This window comes from Peromyscus maniculatus, chromosome 1, assembly GCF_049852395.1.
Source record: "Peromyscus maniculatus bairdii isolate BWxNUB_F1_BW_parent chromosome 1, HU_Pman_BW_mat_3.1, whole genome shotgun sequence".
Taxonomy (NCBI): domain Eukaryota; kingdom Metazoa; phylum Chordata; class Mammalia; order Rodentia; family Cricetidae; genus Peromyscus; species Peromyscus maniculatus.
Window position 1 is genome coordinate 196,175,984 of NC_134852.1, and position 18,351 is coordinate 196,194,334.

The 18,351-nt window shown below is 46.5% G+C and overlaps 1 protein-coding gene and 1 non-coding gene across 3 annotated transcripts in view; both read left to right on the top strand.

The window, feature by feature from the left end:
• Positions 1-18,351, top strand: part of Abcc2 (ATP binding cassette subfamily C member 2) — a 61,092-nt gene that overhangs the window by 40,349 nt on the left and 2,392 nt on the right. For both annotated transcript variants that reach the window (XM_042263944.2, XM_076563140.1), the window contains exons 23-31: positions 858-1,077; positions 1,222-1,376; positions 3,867-4,022; positions 7,433-7,632; positions 10,000-10,126; positions 11,747-11,848; positions 12,409-12,552; positions 14,024-14,182; positions 16,346-16,512. In XM_042263944.2, coding sequence (XP_042119878.2) covers positions 858-1,077; positions 1,222-1,376; positions 3,867-4,022; positions 7,433-7,632; positions 10,000-10,126; positions 11,747-11,848; positions 12,409-12,552; positions 14,024-14,182; positions 16,346-16,512 — 1,430 coding nt within the window. The remainder of the gene's footprint in view (positions 1-857; positions 1,078-1,221; positions 1,377-3,866; positions 4,023-7,432; positions 7,633-9,999; positions 10,127-11,746; positions 11,849-12,408; positions 12,553-14,023; positions 14,183-16,345; positions 16,513-18,351) is intronic.
• On the top strand, positions 13,068-13,174 carry LOC121826961 (U6 spliceosomal RNA). The gene has a single exon (XR_006069116.1). It is a non-coding gene; the product is annotated as a U6 spliceosomal RNA (small nuclear RNA).

The following is an 18,351-nucleotide window of genomic DNA, read 5'->3' on the forward strand; positions in this document are numbered from 1 at the left end:
ACCCAAGCACACAACTCAAATTAACGAAACTTAAAACCACAAATCCCAAGGTCAATAAATTCTGGCCTTTCTCGTCTGTTTTATGTATTTTGTTTATCACATTTAAATGCTTATTAATAACCTGGTGACTGTTTACCTTGTGTCATACTTAGCATTGACATATTCTGGCCAAGTGCAGAAAGGGTGATCACAGACTATTAAATTTTGCCACCCACTTTTCCAGAAGATACCACTTCTTGACTGAGTTAGCCAAAACACCATAACCAAAAGCAACTTGTCGGGGAAAGAGTTCATTTTACCTTGCACTCCCAGGTAATAGTCCGTCACTGAGGGAAGTCAGGGCAGGAACTCAAGCAGAAGCCATGGAGGAAGTTTGCTGACTGACTTGTGCTTCATGGCTTGCTCAGTCTGCTTTCTTATAGCACTCAACACTATCAGCCCAGTGGTAGCACCACCCACAATGACCTGAGCCCTCCTACATCAATGGTCAACCAAAAAAGATACACAACAAGCTTTCTGCAGGCCAGTCTGGTAGCGGCATTTTCTCAATTGAGGTCCCCTTTCCAGAATGATTCTAGCTTTGTGTCAAGTTAAAAAAGGGGGGGGGGGGAGCTGGAGAGATGGCTCAGAGGTTAAGAGCACTGACTGCTCTTCCAGAGGTCCTGAGTTCAATTCCCAACAACGGCATGGTGGCTCACAACCATCTGTAATGAGATCTGGCGCCCTCTTCTGTGTACATAATAAATAAATAAATCTTAAAAAAAAAAAAACCTAGCCAGCAGAGTCCTCCTTATGGTTAGTTTTCTATCATTTCTTACCCAAAGACCTGAGGAGTATTGTTGATGCGGTCTTTGCAGGTAAAGTTCTCCGTCTACTTGAAATATCTACAATCAGTAGGATGGTGTTCAATAGCCTTCATCATCTTTTCCTATGGATTAAATTCTGTTGCTTTTATTGGATCTAATCTCTGGCTGAGTGCTTGGACCAGTGACTCTAAAAACTTCAATGGCACCAACTACCCAGCTTCTCAGAGAGACATGAGAATTGGAGTCTTTGGAGCTCTGGGATTGGCACAAGGTATGTCTGTCTGATGGCTAGGATAGACATCTTTATGGCCCTTGTACATTTCCTACAACTGAGAAGAGAATTTGCTATTGTCTCCTAGGCACGTAACTTCAAGAGTCTGTAACACGGTACTGACAATACTGGTTCTATTTCTAGGTATCTTCGTGCTCTTTGCCACTCTCTGGAGTGTGTATGCTTGCAACCATTCATCAAAAACTTTGCATAAGCAACTGTTAACCAACATCCTTCGAGCACCCATGAGTTTTTTTGACACGACTCCCACAGGCCGGATTGTGAACAGGTTTGCTGGTGTAAGTATCTCAACACACCGGGTGCTTAGATACTGAGGGTCTTTCTGATTTTGATAAGAGAGAGTCCTCACCCAACCCAACTCTGCAGTTTGGGCTCTTTGTCTACTTAGCATGCAAATATTTCTGGGGTACCTCCTGTGAGGTCTCAAGAATCCTAGAGGTGAACATCTCTGGCCTTTCAGGAGCTCACCATCTAGTGTGTTGTTGTTGTTGTTGTTTGAGACAGGGTTTCTCTGTGTAGTCCTGGCTGTCCTGGATCTCGCTCTGTAGACCAAGCTAGCCTCGAACTCACAGAGATCCTCCTGTCTCTGCCTCCTGAGTGCTGGGATTAAAGGTGTGTGCCCTCACTGCCTGGCAGCTCACCATCTAGTGAAGGAGAAAATCAAAGAAAAGAAGGATCATGATGTGGTTAAAAAGAGCAATAGCATGTACGGAGATGTTCTGGGGGTACAAAGGAATGACAGAAACAGAGTACTAATTCAACCTGGATGGCCAGGATGGGAAATGTCAGAAAAGGTGAGACTTGAGTTAAATCACTGAAGTAAGAGAAATGGGATGGTAGTGGGGGAGGGGTGGGCAGTAGAAGCAGGATGAGGAGGATTACTCTACCAAAAAGCATAAGTAAAAACATATTCACTGCCCTTAACAGTTAATAACAGGAACTGCAGGAAAAATCTTTCCTTAACCTGTCTCCATTCCTACAACTTCTGCCTGTGATGCTTTGAGAAGCACTGAGATAGGTCTGAATTTTGGACTGGGACATCTGTGTGGTAAAAGGTCTTCAAACATTGTTTCCATCTGCCTAGGCTCTGGGACCATGTGCATTCGGTCATTCATTTCCTACCATCAGTTGAGTACTTTCAGTGAGCCTAGTACCATTAGATGGGAAGATGGTTCCTTCCATGGGCTAGACCTCACTCACTGGTTCTTTTAAATGCATCAGAAATGGAAGTTCTGGGAATAGAGGCAGAAGTCAGGCAATTCTGAGTGATTCTGAGTTCTGTCAGCACGGCTTTCAGCTCTCTGCGTATGGAGGAAAAACCGCATTTTATAAGCTATACAAATAGCTCTGGGTTATTGTTTGATCTTGCATCAGATATATACAGGGTGCATCATCGCCTACAGTGAGGATCTGGGGACAGCACAATTGCTTTGAAAGTAGACAGGTAGCTGTTCCCATTTCTCCTCTTCCCAAAGGGTAGAAATAAGAACCTGTCATTGGAGACACAGGCTGTCTGCTAGTTAGTTGAAAGTATAGAATGCATACTTTTAGATTCAGATATTTCTCAGAAGAATTTTATAACCGTTGTAGTCTTTCTAATGTCATTATATGTATGGTCCATCTTCTGGGAAAGGACACAGAGGTCTTCTTGGGAGTTAGTTGGGCTACAATCAGACTTGCTGACTGCTTCTACATGGAAGATAAAACTCATAATCATATTGTAAATTTTGTTGGAGAGGTGGCTCATGCCTGAGGAAGTTTGGTGTAGGGTCTTCTAGAAATGTGACTGAGTCCTTAAGACAAGAGAGAGTAGATGAGGGGGAAAAAGGGTGTGCTAGGTAGGGATCAAAAGTGATCTTCACAGAACTGACAGCTAGTGAGCATTTGGTTTTCCTGCCAGCCCTGGGTGTAGTTCACATCTGCATGTTGACGTAACTTGGGAGAGGTAGATTAGACTCAGAAATCATGCTCAATTCAGAACTCTGCTGGGAGGCATCCTTGGTCAGATTTGGGGAATTTCTGAAATAATTTGGACTTGTCTTAGTGCTCACATATTACTAACATATAGAATTAACATAATCCTCCAGGAAGGTTGGGTGGGCAAGGGCAACCCAAGATATGAGCTAGGCTTTCTGAGTGTGTTCCAAACCATCTACCCATCTGTTAATTTTCCCAGTTTATTTCACATGACATAAGACAGTGTGGCAGTTAAACTCATCTTTCACCTTGAGTTCCTTGGTTGGGACAATGACAAGGCAGGAGACACATCCAGTCCCTTTTTCCTCTCCCCTTGAAACAACTTCCCAGTACATGATGGTTCCTTAAGTAACAGTGGAGGCAAAGCTTGGGGGCCAGGGTTTAAGTAACTGTATTCAAGGCCTGTTAATGTGCTGGACTCTCTCCTGGGTGCTTACTAGAACCACAGCTGTAACCAGTTGATTTGGTTGTGGGGCTTTCTCTGAATAGCTCTAGTAGTTTACAATGCATGGTTTAATGAAGATGAAGGAGAAGAGTGAAAATCCACCAAATCTACCGAAAAAGCTGAAGATTATTGCCACGTGTATTTGGAAGAACTGGAAAGATAAGGAATTCACAGAAGTGTGATTAATTATTGGGCTGATCAGTATAATCTGTGGATGGCTTGAGGAGGTTAAATAACAAAGGCCTGAATAACAACACCACCAAAGTCACACATTCCAGGCTGGAAGCAGGAAGAGGAGCCATGTCTTAGGAATCCATCGGCTCACCTTCTCTCCTTCTATCACCAGGACATTTCTACTGTGGATGACTTACTCCCCCAGACTCTGCGGAGCTGGGTTATGTGCTTTTTTGGCATAATTAGCACTCTGGTGATGATCTGCATGCCCACTCCAATCTTTGCTGTTATCATCATTCCTCTTGGCATTATTTATGTGTCTGTTCAGGTAAGTCTGCATATGGTTAAGTCTCCCTTCCTCTCTGCTTTTGAGATCTCTGAGACTCTTCTTTCGGGTTCACTCTTGGTCGCTCTTCTCCGACATCCTTGCTATGCCCAGGAAAGCACAGGGACTATCCAAAGTTCAATTGTCAGTATCAGTTGGTGTGTGGGTCACAGCATATGTCACCCTATACTGCACTCCAGAGAGCATGAGTAGAAGACGTGTTTGGATTCAAGACCACTTTGAGGGGTAGGAATATAGCTCAGTGGCAGAGCACTTGCCTAGCACTGAGAAGGAGGAGGGAAGGAGAAAGTGAGGGAGGGGGGATGGGTTCAGGAGAGGGAGAAGAGGGAGAGGGAGAGGGAGGGAGAGAGAGAAGGAGGGAGGGAGGGAGAGAGAGAGAGAGAGAGAGAGAGAGAGAGAGAGAGAGAGAGAGAGAGAGAGAGAGAGAGATTACTCTGTAAATTTTCACAGTTCCATTAGGTCCCCTGTCTTAGGGTTGTATTGCTATGATAAACCATGACCAAAACAACTTGGAGAGGAAAGAGTTTATTTCAGCTTACACTTCTCAGGTCACATCCATCACACTGAGGGAAGTCAGGACAGGAAATAAAACAAATGGGGCAGGAACCTGGAGGAGGGGACTGAAGCAGCCCTCCTGGCTTCTCCTCGGGGCCTGCTCCCCCGGGCCTGCTCCCCGAGGCCTGCTCCCCGAGGCCTGCTCCCCGGGGCCTGCTCCCCGGGGCCTGCTCCCCGGGGCCTGCTCCCCGGGGCCTGCTCCCCGGGGCCTGCTCCCCGGGGCCTGCTCCCCGAGGCCCGCTCCCCGAGGCCCGCTCCCCGGGGCTTGCTCCCCGAGGCCCGCTCCCCGAGGCTTGCTCCCCGAGGCCTGCTCCCCGGGGCCTGCTCCCCGAGGCTTGCTCCCCGAGGCCCGCTCCCCGAGGCTTGCTCCCCGAGGCTTGCTCCCCGAGGCCTGCTCCCCGGGGCTTGCTCCCCGAGGCCTGCTCCCCGAGGCCTGCTCCCCGAGGCCTGCTCCCCAGGCCTGCTCCCCGAGGCCTGCTCCCCGGGGCCTGCTCCCCGGGGCTTGCTCCCCGAGGCTTGCTCCCCGAGGCTTGCTCCCCGAGGCTTGCTCCCCGGGGCCTGCTCCCCGGGGCTTGCTCCCCGAGGCTTGCTCCCCGAGGCCTGCTCCCCGAGGCTTGTTCCTCCTGGCTTGCTCCTCGGGGCTTGCTTGTTCCCCGAGGCTTGCTCCCCGAGGCTTGCTCCCCGAGGCTTGCTCCCCGAGGCTTGCTCCCCGAGGCTTGCTCCTCGAGGCTTGCTCAGCTGCTTTCTTAGACTGTCCAGGACCACCTGCCTAGGAGTGGTGCCAGCCACAGTAGGTAGGGCCCTTCTACATCAATCATAAATCAGGAAAATGCCCTGCTGACTTGCCCACAGGATAATCTTATGGAGACATTTTCACAATTAAGATTCCCTCTTCCCAGATATGTTCGGGTTTGTGTCAAGTTGACAAAAACCAACCAGCAGCCCACAAGAAAAAACAACCCCACACAACAAACCAAACAACACCATACCCGCACAGGGGTTAGGTCATTTCCAGAGGATGTGTGGGGCTGCTGCTGCTTTTGTCTTTGAAAGGGATAACTCCCTGGGGATGCCCCTGTGCAGGGGTTGGATCTCTTCACTTTAGGGCATTTCTAGTTTCATTGACAAGTCTGTGAGTGTTTTAAGTTCAAACTCAACAGTTTTCCCAGAAGATTGGAATAAGTAGAAGGCTCCTCATGCCCACAATAAAAATTGATGAGAAAAAGGAAGCTATAAAGAGAATGCTTTCCCACAAGTTGCCTTTATTCTTTAAAATAAAATCATTTTATTTGGTGTGTGTGTGTGTGTGTGTGTGTGTGTGTAAGGGTGATAAATGGTGCTGGTGGTGGCACTAGTTACTGGTGGAAAAGTCACGAGCCATGGCCACGACTACCTAGTTACAGAGAGCTTTATTGGGAGGAAGGCGGGGGAGAGGAGAGAGGCGAGCCAGGCCTGGAAAGAGAGAAAGATGATGGGGGGAGGGGAGAGGGGAGCGGAGCAGAGAGAGCAGAGGGAGTGTGGGGGCTGCATCTGGCTTTTAAGGCGTAGATTGTGTGACCACACCGCGCACACGTAGTCAGCAGCGCCCACTGATGACGTAAGATGCAAGACCCGAGCTGCGCATGTGCAGTCATGTGGCTGGAGTGAGGGCAGAATTCTAAGAGTGTGTCCAAGTGCACAAGCACATGTGTGGAAGTCAGATGGCAGCCGGGAGGAGTCAGTTTTCTTCTTCCTTTTATGTGAGTTCTGGGGGTCAAACTCTGGTTGTCAAGTTTGCATGAGAAGAGCCTTTACCTGCTCAGCCTCTCGCCAGCCCCCAGTTGCCTTTGTGATAGCCCTAGAGGAACTCTGCAGTATGGTTGTATGGCCTTGTACCTGTGGTAAAAGAGAACCTCTTGTGCCTGGGTAGAGTTCTGCAGGTACACTTCCATGTCTACAGCAGCCTTTTAACTCTTCATAACAAATCAACAAGTAAGGCGGGGTTATGTGAAGAAACTCGGAGACATAGTATTTTGCACTGATTCTCAAATGCTCTGCTTTTCCTTACACTTCAGCAAGTTCTTGCAGCTTCCATTAGCACCATGAACCTGTTCACCATGCCTGTCATCGTGATTTACCTACATTCTCTTACAGCCAGTCCAGTTCTTACACCCTCAGCATTCTGCATACCTTCAGGACTATCTTTACCAGCACACCATGGAGGCACAGTTTTGGTCAATCTCCATTTTAATTCAAACTTCAGCACTCTCTACTATTTTTAAGAGTTCTATTTATCTTTTTTTATGTGGATGCATGTTTTACCTGAATTGTATGCATGTGCACCAGCTGCATGTCTGGTGCCCACAGAACTGGAGTTACAGATGGTTATGAAACACCATGTGGGTGCTAGGAACCGAACCTGGGACCTCTGCAAAAAAGACAAGTTTTCTTAACTACTGAGCCATCTCTTCCCTACATTATATACTCATTGGGTCCCAGCATCTTTTACAAAATCATCTTGGTGGCCATTTCTCTAGCCAGTACCGAAACTTCCATGTGGGTAACATATGATGGTCTAAGGAGAGAGACGGGCCTGACTGCCAAGCTCCTCCTGAGGGTTAGAAACTCAAATCGTCTCTCTCCGTTCCCCACCACTGTAGTCTTCTTACTGTTCTCTTCCTTCCACCTCATCATTCTTCTAGCCAGACACAGTGTTCCGGGCCTCTGTCCTGTTTGGATGTGAGCCATAGACATCAAGTAGCAAATGTTGGGTCATGGACAGGAAAAAAAAAAAAAAAAGAAGTACAGTATATGCTTGATGGCCTTGTGACCAGCTGACTCTTGGTTTTTGTGTTCAGATGTTTTATGTGGCTACTTCCCGCCAGCTGAGACGGCTGGATTCTGTCACCAGATCCCCAATCTACTCTCACTTCAGTGAGACAGTTTCAGGCTTGCCTGTTATCCGTGCCTTTGAGCACCAACAGCGATTTCTAACATGCAGTGAGGGGCGGATTGATACCAACCAGAAATGTGTCTTTTCCTGGATTACCTCCAACAGGTGAGGCCTCCCTTAAGTATTTACGCAAAGTTATGTTTCAGGGTTCTGCGTGTTTGACATTTGGCATGGGAGGGCAGGCATAGCCAGTGGTATAAAAGTCATTCTGAACACACGCACGCGCACACACACACACACACACACACACACTGGACACACACACACACACACACACACACACACACACACACACACGCCTGCCATGCTGTGTAAGCAGAAAGAAGAGAGTATGGTCTTTGGAGTTGGAGACAGGTTCTCCATCCCAAGTTTCCGTTGACCAAGCTTGGCCTCTGTAAGAAAAAGATCAATGTTTTTCTTTTTCAATGGTTAGAATACAATGTGTCTTACAGTTATGGTGAAAGTTATGTGACATTTGTGAATATTTGGAAACTCAAGTAGCATACATATGCTAGGTAAATTGAACAGTATCTGTTTGGTTTCCTGAGACTTGAGATGAGATTCTCCATAGGCATGGTGTTCTTTTTAGGGTGACAGAAGAAGCAGAGGTTGGAGTGAGGAGAGTTAGGAATTTTTAAATAAAAACATAGATGACAAGAAATGAAAAGGTCACCTGAGTAATGTAGGTGGAACTTTCCCATACTGGGAGCCACTTCCAAATTACCACACAGAGGCTTATATTAATAGTAAATGCTTGGCTGATAGCTCAGGCTTATTACTAGCTAACTCTTACACTTAACCCATATTTCTATTTATGCTTTGCCATATGGCTTGTGGCTTGTTACCTCATTTTTTACACATCGTGCTTGCTCAGCAGCTGACTGGCATCTTTCAAGACTCCCCTGACTCCACCCCTCTTCTCCCCATCATTCTCAGTTTGGCTCTCCCGTCTAACTTTATCATGTTCATATTGGCCAGTCAGCTTATTTGTTAAACCAACCACAGTGGCATATCTTCACATAGTGTAAAGGAATATTCCACAGCAGAGTAGACTAGGAATCAGTAGACCATGGCAAGCAGTTAGGTATGTCATTAAAAGAGAAAGATTTGGGGGATCGGAAATTCCTCAGTGGCTTTCAGAATACCTTGAGATGTTAAGGGCAGGCTAGTGGTGATCAGTAATTTGGAACACTGGTTTAAATTCTTAGAGACTTTCCAAGAAGGAAAGGCTTATGAGTAAAACCATTGGGTTCTTACTGTAATATCTGCTAGAATTATTGATACAAATTTAATTAAACATATTTTACTTGAGAAAGTTAACTTTTTTCTAAAGATTTATTTATTATTATGTATACAGTGTTCTGCCTGTATGTATGCCTGCACACCAGAAGAGGGCACCTGATCTCATTATGGATGGTTGTGAGCCATGTGGGTGCTGGGAAATGAACTCACAATTCAATTCTGGAAGAGCAGCCAGTGCTCTTAACTGCTGAGTCATCTCTCCAGCCCGAGAAAGCTGACTTTTATGAATGATGTTAAACTATGTATTCCTTGTTCCCCCACACAGCCCAGTTCATCTCCCTGTAACCGATTCACACCTAACTGGTTTCTACTCCCAGTTTTTCTCCACTGCAGCAATATTACGACAGTGCAGTGGTGCAGGGTCTCAGCTCTCCGGGTGGATTCACACGCCAGTGCTTCCTTATGGTTTCAGAAGAAATCACCAGTCATTTAAAATGCAGCTGCTTGCCAGTCTGCTGGCACATGACTTTAACCCCAGGAGAGGCAAGCAGATCTCTTAGAGGCCAGCCTGGTCTATACAGCAAGCTCCAGGCCAGCCAAAGGCTGCATAGTGAGACCCTGTCTCAAAGAAATGTAAACACAATTCATATGTGGTCCTTGTATCAAAATCTCCTCCAAAATGCCTAAGAATGTTTGAGATTAATTTGTATGTTATATTTTCAGCACTTACCCTATGTAATTTTTATAACTTGGGACTTTGGGAAATACTGCATTGTAGGATTCCTTTAGTTTAGAAAACTCTTCTAGAACCTTTAAAATGCTACTCATTTCCCTCAAAAAAATCAATTTAATGAGTTATTAAGAATTTAAGTATTTCTGGGCTGGAGGGATGGCTCAGAGGTTAAGAGCACTGGCTGCTCTTCCAGAGGTCCTGAGTTCAATTCCCAGCAACCATATGGTGGCTCACAACCCTCTGTAATGAGATCTGGTGCCCTCTTCTGGCCTGCAGACATACATGCAGACAGAACACTGTATACATAATAAATAAATAAATCTTAAAAAAAAAAAAAAAAGAATTTAAGTATTTCTAAATCAAATTGAGGTAGCTCCTAAGAGCACAGTGTACCAGTTCAAGCCCTCTAAGAATATTTTACAGGCTCCCAAGTCCCTTGTTCAGATGAGGGAGTAGAGACTAATGACATCTCTCTTTCTGGTCCTGTTGCCCTGCAGATGGCTTGCAGTTCGTCTGGAGCTGGTTGGAAACTTGATTGTCTTCTGTTCAGCCTTGCTTCTGGTTATTTATAAAAATTCCTTAACTGGGGACACTGTGGGCTTCGTTCTGTCCAATGCCCTCAATGTGAGTCTGAAGACTTGGCTAAGTCAATTAATCTTTTGTTGTTTTGTTTTGCTTTAAGATGGGGTTTCTCTGTGTAGCCCTGGCTGACTTGGAAATCACTCTGTAGACCTGGCTGGCCTTGAACTGAGAGATCCACCTGCCTCTGAGTACTGGACTAAAAGTTTGAGCCACCACCGCCCAGCGAGTCAATTAATTTTAAACTGAGTCTGAAGTGTACTAAGGAGCCCATGTCCAATCCAAAAGGACTAGGAAGACTGAGTTCAAACCCTGGCTCCACATCTTTGCACACAAATACAATCCTTATCTCATTTAAGTAGGCACCAGTGCCATCTGGCAAAATGGGCATAACTCTTACTGTTCTTATGACTTAAAAAGACAATTTTTATGTGTTTCTACTTAATGGTTTCTTATATTTTGCCTTCTTCATTGGTTCTAGTCAACAGAGATTATATATTTCTTCTCCAGAATGTAGGGGTAGTCAGAAAATCCTTCGGACAACCACCTTCTGAGTTTGCTCTTCTTACCTCACAGAACAAGTAAAACAAATTATAGTAAGGAATGTGACAAAAACATAAAATGAATCTCACTGCAGCACCCCAGCACAACTGGGGGATACATGCTGACGTCATTATTTCCCAGCATCCTAGGCAGTACAAGCACCACAGTAGCTGTTCAGGACACTTGGTCATCTCACTGTGCAGCTTTTCCGACTACTGTGCCAGAGGTTTGCATGGCCATCGTGTGCTTTATTAGAATTGATGAGGTTCATGATAGGGCACCCCAAAAGAGTGTCGTTCTCCAGAGTCACTTGGTTCCTTGTGCCATTTCCCTTTATCTTCCAGGACAGTCAAGGCAGAGTCAGGACACACTGGAGGGAACTAAAATTCAATAGTCAAACATCGGCAGGTACATGTGGTTCGCCTTCCTCTCTCTGACTTCCACTCACTCTACAAAACTCCTGTGCAGATGTGCAAACTCCTGATTCCTTTCCTGAAGGAAGCTCCCACCTAAGTAATCCTTGAACTGTACTGGCCTGCGCCGTGACAGATCTTTGTTAGTGGTCAGATACATTGGTGTGGTAGCAGGGAGACATGCAGAGTTTGTTTGCACAGAGGAGGATAAGGGTCCATATGGCTGTCCCACCTTGATGGCTAAGAGTGAGTGAGATCAGGGAGGGAAGGCAGCCTTTTTGAAATTCTGTAAATGCCCTGAGTCTCTTCTCAGGGTATCCACCACTTGTAGAGTCCCACATACAACAAGTCACAAATAGCATTAGGTTTGCAGGCGGGAGACCTGAGCTCTGGTTCCACTTCGCCAGAGCCAGCCTCTTCAACCTGAGCTTTGCCCTGAACTATTCAAAGTCCATGTTGCCCTTCATGTGAGCACCACACAGTTAAGCACCCAATTGTTACCCATTTAGCCAGTGCACTGGTCTTATTTCTTGGCTAAGAAAGTAAGATTTAAATAAGAATTATCTTTTTATACTACCAGTCCTGAATCGAAAGTAACCTTGTGCTACAACTAATTAATTGAGCTGATTTCTGAGCCTGAGGTTTTTGGGTTTTTTTTGTGTGTGTGTGTGTGTGTGTGTGTGTGTTATAATTTTCTTTTCTTCTATAGATCACACAAACCCTGAACTGGCTGGTAAGAATGACGTCAGAAGCAGAAACCAACATTGTGGCTGTTGAGCGAATAAATGAATACATACATGTGGAAAATGAGGTGAGAATTTGTGAAACTTAGGAGGAGGTCCATGAAATCCTTTTGAGAGGACATCTTCGTTTTTAAAAACTATCTTGAGTAGGTTAATCATGTCGTACCCCCCCCCCCCCCGCTTTTTTTAAGATTATTTACTATGTATACAATGTTCTGCCTGCATGTATACCTGCATGCCAGAAGAGGGCATCAGACGTCGTTACAGATGGTTGTGAGCCACCATGTAGTTGCTAGGAATTGAACTCAGGACCTCTGGAAGAGCAGCCAGTGCTCTTGACCTCTGAGCCATCTCTCCAGCCCCATCATGTCTAAGTCTCCCTTGCTCTAACTCAAAGGACTTAATTTCCTCAAGCTTCAGACTAGGAGATGGTTTAATAAATGGTGGTGTCATTCTGGAAATCCACAGAGCCGCCTTGTAGGATAGCATTTCTTTATTGAATAAAGTTAGAAACCCTCTGGAAGAGAAAAGCCCAGCTCACTCAGTCAAGGGCCTGCTACCCTGCTGTCAGGGGAGTGTTGGCTGAGTTACTACCACACCCTCACTCCTCATCCTTTTGCCTTGCTAGGCACCCTGGGTGACAGATAAGAGACCTCCAGCAGACTGGCCCAGCAAAGGTGAGATCCAGTTTAACAACTATCAAGTCCGATATCGGCCTGAGCTGGATCTGGTCCTGAGAGGGATCACTTGCCACATCAAGAGCACCGAGAAGGTGGGTGATAAAGACTTCTGGAGACAGTTCTGGCGGAGAGGCACGGAAGGGGGACACAAGGTCTCCATCATCTGGGTGCAGAGAGAGGATTAGGACACTTACTGTCAAGGTCTCCATCATCTGGGTGCAGAGAGAGGATTAGGACACTTACTGTATCTGGGAACGTGTAAGGAATACAGCCAGAGGGCTGGATCCTGCCTCCCTGCTAGCCCACCCTGTGAGGAGATCCTGTGTGTGAAGAACTCAGGGAAGAGATGGGGAGCGTCAGGCTGGGGGGCGGGGGGGGGGGGGGGGATCTGTTGAGAATCATAGTGTCCCTAGGAAGGAAATGACCTTGTATTTCTTCTGGTCTGTGAAGTGGAGCGCCCTCCTGTGGAGGTCTTGTCCTCCGAGGTTTGGGGTCTGAGCTAGGAAATCAATCCGCCAGTCAACCAGTCTAGGCAGTCGAGGACCAGGTTCCTCATCGGTGACAAGCTTTTCCTTCTTTCCGCTAAAAAGCCAAACAAACCAACCGAGTTCTCCCTTCAGCAGCACACACACTAAACGTGGAGCAGCACAGAGGAGATTAGCATGGCCCCTGAGCAGGGAGGACACAAAAACCTGTGATGTATTCCATGGTTTTGAACTACAGGCCGCTAAGGAAGGCTGAGAATGGGAGAAGTGGTCGTCCCCAGGGAAGACCACACCAAAGGGTCCTCCAGTACCAAATGGTCAGCTCGGAAAATACACACATGAGTGACATTATACAGACAGGGCAGGTTATATTCGGGAATATATGTGTGTCTCTGTGTGTATATATATGTATGTGTGTGTATATATATATATTCATATGCATAGGTATATTTATATACATATGCATGTAACAATTAATGAAAAAGGCAGTGGATTTGAGAAAGAGCAGGAAATGGTATATGGGAGGGTTTGGACGGAAGAAAGAAAAGGAGAAATGATGTAATTACATAATATTTCAAAAAACAAAAGAAGTAATAAAATGTAAATCAGTACATTTTTATTTATGTATGTTATGAGTGTGCATGCCCATGCCCATATGTAAAGAGCAGCGGATAACTTGCTCCATCATGCGGGTCCAGGGATTGACCTCAGGTCATCTAACTTAGCAGCAAATGCCTTTACCTACCGAGTCACCCCAAAGGTCCCTTTCCCTCTACTTTTTAAGCTAAAAATTTTTTTAAAGGAATAAATGTGTAATTGCCAAGATGAATTGTAATAACAGCTGAGAGGTCCCGTCTATTTCTACCAGTCATGTTTTCAGCCCACAGCCACTGAGGAGGGAGCGGGAGAGCCACTGTTTTCTGAAATCTAGGAAGGTTTTTTCTCTCAACCAAACTAAAATGTTTGATATAAGTTTTTTTTTTTAATCACCTGTGACTATCACCTTGTGACTATACAGGCTAATTTTTTTCCTCCAAGAGTTGCATGTGAACTAGATGTAAATGAACTCTATTCACAGATCGGTGTGGTGGGCAGGACCGGAGCTGGAAAGTCGTCCCTCACAAACTGCCTCTTCAGAATCTTGGAGTCTGCAGGTGGCCAGGTCATCATTGATGGAGTGGATATTGCTTCTATCGGACTGCACGATCTTCGAGGAAAACTGACCATCATCCCCCAGGTTAGCCCAGAACTTACTCCGGCACACACGGTAGAGAAGCACTGACGTGAATTAACAACACAACCCGGCAGTCCTATTAGTCACTTTTCTTGTCATTGTACCTGACAAGAAGCGACTTACAGGAGGAAGGGTGATTTGGGCACGGTTTGAGAAGGGGCGTGGTCCGTCGTGGTGGGCAGGATGGCAGCGTGAGTGGACCCTGGTACACTGCGTCGGCACTCACCAGGTAGAGATGAGTGCTGGCGCTCCGCTGTGCCTTCCCTTTCTCCTCAGTTTAAGACCCCAGCTCGTGGAATAGTGCGGCTGGTGTTTAAGGTGTCTTCCCGTCTCAGTTTACCCCGTCTAGATACTCCCTTGCAAACATGCCCAGGGGTCCGTCTCCTAGATGGTTCTAGACCCTGTCAAGTTGACTATCAAGACCCACCTTCGCACGGGGATTCCAGACTAGTTCCCTAGGACACTGCTTTTAGAAGAGCTCTGGAATTTGCGCGTAACGTGTGGCTGCTGGGATTGACCAGTAGGTGGCAGCAACGCCACAGCAGTCAAATAGAGCAGATGATTATTTGGCGCTTCCAGAGCCCATCATGGTTTGCTGAGACCTTTGTAATTAGTGGTAGCAATTTTGCTGCTGAAGCTTGAAGCCATTAAGCTTTATATTCCCCATTTGATGTGACTAAAAGATAGAGGAGGGAATTTGCTGCAGCTTTCTGCCAGCAAGCGGAACATTTATTGTATCAGCAAGAAAGACCTCCCTTTGGCTTGCTCTATGGACCCTGCCAAAGTAAGGATTGCCTTGGAGGCCTCTCCACTCTCAGGAGGTGTAGAACCATTGCTCCTCTCTGCACTGTGGCCGAGGGTCTGTGGAGGATAGGCTTGTCTGAGGTTGACCGATGTGCGTCATCAGATGCCCCCTTCGGTCACATGCCCTCTTCGATAACTCTCTCTCTCTCTCACTCCATCGAGACAGGGTCTTTCATGGAACCTGGATGTTTTGGAGTTTTTAGTTGTTGTCTTTATTTTTATGTTATGTGTTATGACTATTTTGCCTGCGTGTATGTAAGTGTGCTGCTCACAGAGGCCAGAAGAGGGCGCCAGATCCTCTGGACAGTTAAGGGCAGTTGTGAGCTGCTGTGTGGGCACTGGGAACTCCACACAGGTCCTCTGCAAGGGAGCAAGTGTTTTAACCACAGCCACCTCTCCAGTCTCTGGAGATGAGTGTTTTTGGCTAGGCCAGTGGTCAGTAACTCCAGATATCCTCTAGTCTCTGTTCCTCTCTCCCTCCAGCACATAGGCTCAGGATGCCACACTCAGCTTTTTTTTTTTTTTTTTTTTTTTAAGATTTATTTAATGTATATGAGCGCTCTATTGACTTCAGGCCAGAAGAAGAGGGCATCAGATCCCATTATAGATGGTTGTTAGCCACCATGTGGTTGCTGGGATTTGAACTCGGGACCTCTGGAAGAGCAGCCAATGCTCTTTTTTTGTTTTTGTTTTTTTCAAGACAGGGTTTCTCTGTGTAGTTTTGGTGCCTGTCCTGGATCCTGTTCTGTAGACCAGGCTGGCCTCGAACTCACAGAGATCTGCCTGGCTCTGCCTCTGAGTGCTGGGATTAAAGGCGTGCACCACTGCTGCCCAGCCCAGTCAATACTCTTAACTGCTGAGCCATCTCTCCAGCCCCCACACTCAACTTTCTATTGGATGCTGGAGATACAAACCCAAGTCCTCATGCTTGAGCATGAGACCTCTCTTCGGCCCCCATGTTTCCTTGGTTCGGTACATTCTCTTCTTTGTCCTCTTCAAAATGTAAGATCTTCTCGGACAACTACACCGTCTCTTCTTCTGTCTTCCTAGTCTATCTCTAAGCCAAGAGTTCTTGTTTCAGGAAGGGATATTCTCCTCATCTCCTAAAGAGATACGGCAGCAAATCCGGAGGTCTACAGGAAGGTCCCAGAAGGGACCAGAGCAGGTGCAAACCAAGGATTCCTGTTACCCCTGTGCTTAGTTCCCTCGATGCAGATAGTCCAGGGCTCCGGGGTTTCCGAGGAGTTCAGTCGTGAACAGGCCTCCTGCCTAGAGTTCATCTCAGAGCACTTCTAGCCACAAAGGATGACTGAGTCCTTTGCTGACGTCAGCGCTGACAGCTCCCCGTTCTTTGACTTGTAGGACCCCATCCTGTTCTCTGGGAGTCTGAGGATGAATCTAGACCCTTTCAACAAATACTCAGATGAGGAGATTTGGAAGGCCCTGGAATTGGCTCATCTCAAATCCTTTGTAGAAGGCCTACAACTTGGGTTGTACCATGAAGTGACAGAGGGTGGTGACAATCTGAGGTAATGTCTTGTAACCTGCTTCTTCCACAGGCAGTGAGAGGATGTGAGGGAACTGTTCTTCGTGTTCCTATATTAGCTATGGTCTGGCATTATGGGATTTACACTGTATAGGTCTAATTCCTAATGTGTAAAACTATGACAAAACAGCTGTAAAAGTGCTTAGAAACACTTGAAAGCCTTTGTTATTAAATGTGCCCTTCATGTGGCATTATATCACGTGAGCTTACAAGTGCCAGTATTGTGGAGAATCATCACACAGTCTCAACAGCAATAGCCAGCTCCCTGGTCCAGCCAGAGTCTGGTCTATCTGTTATGAAGCATAGACTGGACACAGGGCCGTGAAGCTCCCCACAGGCTACGAAAGGCATTCCAGTTTGAGAACCACCAATATAAAGGGTGCGTGGATGAGATTTACTGATGGAAAAGCCCTTGAGCATTGTGGAAACACCTGGAACTGATACAATGACTCGGAGTTTATACTTCTTACCTTAAAATACATTTTTAATATCCTGACACCACTTCTGGTCCATTAGTGTGGGTTCTGGCATTCTCCCTCTGAGCATTTGGGGTTTCCCTTCCCATCCTGAATGTCAGCCCTTAGACAAAGCCTGCTGCTTGTGGACAGTTTTAGCTCTGACCCAGGTTCCTCAGGACTGGAAGGCAGGACACAGACCAGTAGCAGGTAAACACGGGAAGGGAAACTCAGTAGCTCAAACAATGGGCTGGATGCTCTGGATGAACCTAGGAGCTGCATATGAACACGGAGCCCCAGGCCCTATGCCTACTAATCGGAACCTACATTTTAGCAACGTTCCCACGTGGCTTGTGTACATGCCACATTGTGAGAAGCCTGCTTAGAGCCCCAGTTCCTAACTAGACTAAGGAAGTCACCCAGGGAACTTAAGTCCTGGTGTCCAGACTGTCCCTCAGTTTGAACCCAGGACTAAGGTGACTTCACCCACGGGGATACTTACATGGTTTGGTAGTGAATGTCATCCACCTTGCTTTCCCTTGGCAACAGACACAGGAGCCAGCGAGGCTCAAATTGCTGTTTAGCCTGATGTAAAAGACCATTCAAATCTGCAGTCAGTTCGTACATATTAACACCTACTGTGTGCCAGGCACGGGGACACAGAGGCAAACAACACAGACACAGCCCTGGGCCTCCGAGCACAGGAAACAACGGGGAGTAAATGGCCGTGCTGTCAACATTGCAGAGGGCCAGTGAGACATTGTGACAGGATGTGACGGTGACTTCCCTTCCCTTGTCTGTGCGGACTGACTTCCCTGGTGTTTTTAGTGCTTTGATTCAGACCTGTGTTGCAGACGGGTTTAGGGAACTGAACTGACGTAGATTAGGAGGGAGCAAACAGCTTCACTACCTGTGGTGACCGACCTTCGGGAGAGGCGCACAAGAGAGCAGGTGAGGCTGGAGCGATCCTGTGACTGTAAAGCAGAGCTGACCTAGGCAGAAGTCTGCTGCCAGCTAAGTTAATAATTCTGCCGTGTGCCTGAGCTTACATTACAAATACTGGAAGTTCGTCTTGGGTGACTTCTCATCTCCTGCAGAAATTTTCTTACAGAGAATTACAGAACATTAGTCTAGCTACCCCCTGTTTAATACAATCCCTAATGACCACAGCAGGGAAGAGTAATTAGCAGATTCCCAAATTTTTCCTTCACATCATTTCCCAAAGCTCCTTTATGTAAGTAAGAGGTCCAGCTTTCATTATCGGCTTTTACCAAATTAAAGCGATTTGCATTTTACAAGTATATTTGAATTCCACATACACTGCATCTCACACCAAGACACCAGGCTCATTAGATGGCTTTGTCTCT